The sequence below is a fragment of the Octopus bimaculoides genome, chromosome 7 (genome assembly GCF_001194135.2).
Source record: "Octopus bimaculoides isolate UCB-OBI-ISO-001 chromosome 7, ASM119413v2, whole genome shotgun sequence".
Lineage (NCBI taxonomy): Eukaryota > Metazoa > Mollusca > Cephalopoda > Octopoda > Octopodidae > Octopus > Octopus bimaculoides.
Genome location: NC_068987.1, coordinates 74,125,629 through 74,130,744, shown reverse-complemented (window position 1 = coordinate 74,130,744; position 5,116 = coordinate 74,125,629). Strand labels below are relative to the sequence as shown.

The following is a 5,116-nucleotide window of genomic DNA, read 5'->3' as shown; positions in this document are numbered from 1 at the left end:
CCTGAAATAAGAATTTCTAACTTCCGGTCAGTCATTGTTATGATCGGCCATTATTATGATTGACCGTTGACTGAACACTATTCAATTTTTTTTCTCCGTGTTTTTTCTCCTTGTCTCCGTATTCTTTCTGTTGAAGAGCGTAGCTCGAAACGTCAAAGACTTTCCGTATTCCCGAGCGTCATACTAATATATACTTTTGTTATTTACACCACCTGTCCTCGTCTGTTGTTATTTTTTGTATATTCTCCCATATATATATATATATACATATATATATCTGTATAGAACATCTGATCACTAGCAAAAAAAAACAAAAAAAAAAACAAGAAAAAACAATCACAATACAATTTGTAAACATCCAATCATTAAAGTGGAAAAGTTACCAGAAAAGTCATTCATTTTTTTAAAATAGATAGTACTGCACCACTTAAATTACGCAAAAAGTGAAAATAACACTGACAAAATGAACCTTGGTGGAATTTTAACTCAGAATGTAAAGACAGATAAAATGCCCCTAAGTATTTTACCTGGCATGCTACAGTTTCTGCCAATTCTCCACTTTAATTAATATCCACTATGTTACCAATGAGAGAACCTTTATGGGACTCTCAACCTCTTGAAAATAGCAGCTAAATTTCCCTCACATCATACCATGTTGTCTTTAAAAAATGACACATTTGATAATGTAGTCCAGGTTATACTGAATGGAATGTGAGATTGTCACAATTGGAATATTTTTATTTCTCTACTGCTAACTCTAATTTATGCCATATCCACTTTTCGGTGCTGCTGGTTCCATTTTAATTTTTATGAACTCTGTTTTTCTCTTTACAGGGAAATGTTTTTCAGCATTGTCAAAGACTCATGTCAAAACAACTTCAAGGTAAACATTGACAAGGTTCTTGGTCATCTTTCAAAAAGTGGTAAAGTGAAGGACAGTGATGTTCGAAACCTCTTCTTTGGAGATTTTGCCAACCCTGATCAGAGAACTACTTATGATGAAATACAAGATTTAAAGGAACTGACCAAAGTCATGGAACAGTACGTTTATCATATAATTCTAGTTCTTTCCTGACTCTAACCACTACACCTCTTTGGAATGATATCACTGACCATAAGTTCTCATCAGTCACTAAGCCTTACTTCTTAAAAATCCCAGTAATAGTGAATGAGTGAGAGAGCCTCTGTGGTTACTTGACATGTTAGAAGTAGCAGCCAAATCTTCTCTATTCACACTCTGTTATCTAAAAGAAAAGAGATTGTCACAGTCTTTTATCATGTGTCTTTTCAGTCAAGGTGAACTTGGAGCTATGACCTTAACACATTATTTAAGTGCACTGCTAACACAGTGATACACAGTATTCACTTATAAAAACATTTAATATACTTTGTAGCATACTATGATTGCATGACAAAATACCGCATCCCTACAAGTCCTTAATATTTACATACCTGCTTCCAAGAATGTGTTTATCATGTAAAATTGGTATATCCAATAACATCATACTGCTGTATTTAGTGGCTATTTAAGCAATTAATTCGTGGATGATTAATGTGTTAGATGGCTGATGAAGGAGCAAAAGCTCCTGAAATATGGTATATATGTTCATTTACCAATTTTTTTCATCTTCAATCCCATTATTTGTTTACATCTGTCATCTCAGATATGAAATGTAACAAACTAAGTGCTGGCTATAATTTCTATAAAAAATTTGTAGAGATGACCCTAACACATGGCACTGCTAACACAGTAGTACACAGTTTTGACTAATAAAAACATTTAATATATTTTGTAGCATATTATGGCTGTATAACGAAATACTGTGTGCCTACAAGTCATTAATGCATACTATAGATGTATTCTTGCAAATTCTGAATTGTCTGTATAAACAGAGAATAACTACAATATAAACATCTCTTTGAGCTGACAGAATCATTGGCATATTGGACAAAATGCTTTGTAGCAATCCTTCTGCTTTATGTTCTGAGTTCAATCTCTACTGAAATTCGTTTTGTCTTTCATTGTTTCAATGTTGATAAAATAAGTGCAGTCAAGTACTGGAGTTGATATTGTTGACCACTCCCATCCTCCAAATTTCAAGCTTTGTGCCTATATTAGAAAAAAATATTATTATCATTAATCCTGTTATGGTTGATAATTTTTTTTTTTTAATATCTTTCAGGGTGGTTAAAATAAATATGGGTCAAGTACTGGAGTTAATATAATTGATTGAGCCCCCATCCCCAAATTTCAAGTCTTGTTCTAAAATAGAAATCATTTTTATGTTTAGCAGGATTATCAGAGCATAAGTCAAATTATTATTATTATTACTTAAATCCTTCTGCAATGTATCAATGCTTTCTTTTATTCTCCTTTTCCAGAATGGTTCTTTGCTTCTCTGTACTTTCTTTTCACTAAACATTCTTGTCTTCTCTGTGATGATAGAAGCAGTGGCATACATCAAGAAATTTAACTCTGTGATGTCCTTAGAATTCTCATGACAACTTCATTCACTTTCTTGAGTTCTGGTCTTAGCTTTGTTCTATCACATGACTTCAGTGATGGTAACCTTTTCCTTCCCTCAAGGAACATTACTTCCAGAATTTTGTCAAAGAAAGTAGCTAATTTGGGGCTAATTTTTTCCAGTGACTCTCTAGTTGGAGGTACATTAATATCTTCTGTATATGGTAGATTCCCTCCCTCCATGTCCAAGCTCTGTAGATTCTCTTGTTCCATGAGTATTTCTTCTGGATCAATAGTTCGCTACAGTTCCTTTCACTCTTCCATTATAGTCTCCTCTTGTTCCATCTTCTTTAACCACTTTTTGATCTTAATTTGTCTAATCTGATTAGCCAATCTTTGTTCAATCACATCCTTCAGCTCTTCATAGTGATAATATTTTTCCAGAGCTCTAGTAACCTTTTCTGATAGCCTCTTTTCTTTCGTTCACTTCTAATATAACATTCAAACAACCATTTCTTGTTCTCTTTTGGGCTTGTGCTGCTGTTCCACAAGATACCTGCTGAATTTCACCATTTTGCTAAAAATACTAGCCTTAGTGATGTCATTATGATTACTTTTCATTATTGACCTCTCTCTCATAATTACCACCAGCCAGTTGTTATGTTACCATCACTAGAGAGGTTGTCAGCCAAGACTTCCAATAGAAAAACAAACACTAACATAATGAACTTCAGTTAAGTTACTATACTCCTACTACACAGGTCTGCCTTTACCTAATGAAAATAAGTTTTACTTTGTTTATTTTGCTTAGATATAAAGGTGTTAAATTACTTCTTATATAGTAACATTGGAGTTGAATTACAATTCGTAACATTGCTGCATGAATCAAGATTGTCAAGCAAACTAGTGATTGGCTCATTGGAAATTTCTAAACAATAAAGCAGTTATTCACAAAATGCCATATAAAATAAAAATAAAGAAGAATTCGAAATGTATATTGTTCCTTGTTCAACTTGTGATAAAAATATCTATTATTAGTGGCCACCTGAAAATACTAACCAGAATTTTGAAACAAAGGAAATAATAGTTTGTTTCACCATTAGTCTACTTTAACTTAAGCAAATTATACTATGCTTTTAAACTTGGTAAATGGTGGAGGGTGCTCTGGAAGTATTGTTTCTAGAATAAGAATAGGTTGTAGGAATTCAGAGAGCTATTATCTCTGTTGGCAAAAAAAGGACAGAGTGAAAGGTAGACTGTATGATGTTTGTGTATGAATGGCTACACTCCATAGTAGTGAGACATGGGTTCTGAATGCAAAAGGGGTCGATAAAATAAGTACCAGTTACACACTGGGCTCAATGCAGACAATTAGCCCCCTTACTCAAGATTTCAGACCATGTGCCTATAGTGGAAAGGATTATTACTATTATTATTTTTATTATTGAGTGAGAGAGCAGTGTATGCCATCAAAGTGACACTGGGGTACAAATATTCAAAGCCTGTCTGATAAGGGTACACCAGGCACATGCATCACAACCATATGTGCGCAACATAGTGATTTCATATTAAGATAAACAGTGCATGACTTTGCAGGTGGGGGCCATCTTAAATTTTCTGCAGGTTGAGTAACTCTTCCAGCTCAAAAGGTTCCTGAATAAGCTTTGTTTAAGGATGATGAACGAAACTCCCATGTTTCCATTGGTGAATTATCCAAACCCCAAAGAATTCCTCTCAACACATGGCTATGATGCTCCCCCACTACTTCTGCTCATGAAAAGAGATGCATATATCATCAGCCACTATGAGACATGCTCAGTTGGTTATGCTCAAACAACTGAAAAGCAAATCTGTGGTATTGAGCAGAATATTTGCTGTAGCCCATCTTTTTATACCAAGACAAAACAATGTGCATGATAACACTTCCAATCAGTTAAGATCAGAAGCCATGAGAGCCACTGCCTGGTATTGCATCAAGGCATCATGGTATTATTTCATATATGCACAACAGATTAAACTGATGGAAAAAATTCCTTCCATAAGGCTACAACAAGTAACCTTTGATGCCAAGAACCTTCCTAAGTATCCTAGCAGTCATTAATAATACTATTTTCTGGAGCTGCACTAAACTAGGTTTTATGCTTATTTCCTCTATTCATCAGTTCATATCTCTAGGAATAGTTCCTAATGAATCTATAACTACAAGGAAACATTTTACCTGTGCTTTTCATAGCCTCTGTAAATCAATGGCTAGGTTTTGGTACTTAGTTATTTTTTCTATACCTTTCATTTATTATTATTATTATTGTTATTATTATTATTATTATTGTTCAGTAGTTTTATTTTTATAACGTGCTTTCACTTCACTACCGAGCGCAGCTCTGTGCGCCTTGGGTATGTGCTGTGGTGCTCTTATGTTTACTGTATTGAAAGTGTTTTGCGTAGAATGTGTGCAGTACCCAGTAGTGCAATTTTCTGTATGTTATATATATTTGTAAGTCCTGGTGTTTTTGTTATGTATTTGTCTGAATATTTTTTTATTATACCTAAGGCACCTACTATGATAGGAATTGTTTCTGTTTTTAGATTCCACATTCGAGTTATCTCTATTTCCAGGTCTTTGTATTTTGAAAGTTTTTCCATTTCTTTTAG

General features: G+C 34.0%; 1 protein-coding gene across 3 annotated transcripts in view; it reads left to right on the top strand.

Moving 5' to 3' along the window:
* The window catches only part of LOC106876428 (dynein axonemal heavy chain 3), a 158,633-nt gene that overhangs the window by 62,374 nt on the left and 91,143 nt on the right, over positions 1-5,116 (top strand). For all 3 annotated transcript variants that reach the window (XM_052969758.1, XM_052969757.1, XM_052969759.1), the window contains exon 26: positions 835-1,041. In XM_052969758.1, coding sequence (XP_052825718.1) covers positions 835-1,041 — 207 coding nt within the window. The remainder of the gene's footprint in view (positions 1-834; positions 1,042-5,116) is intronic.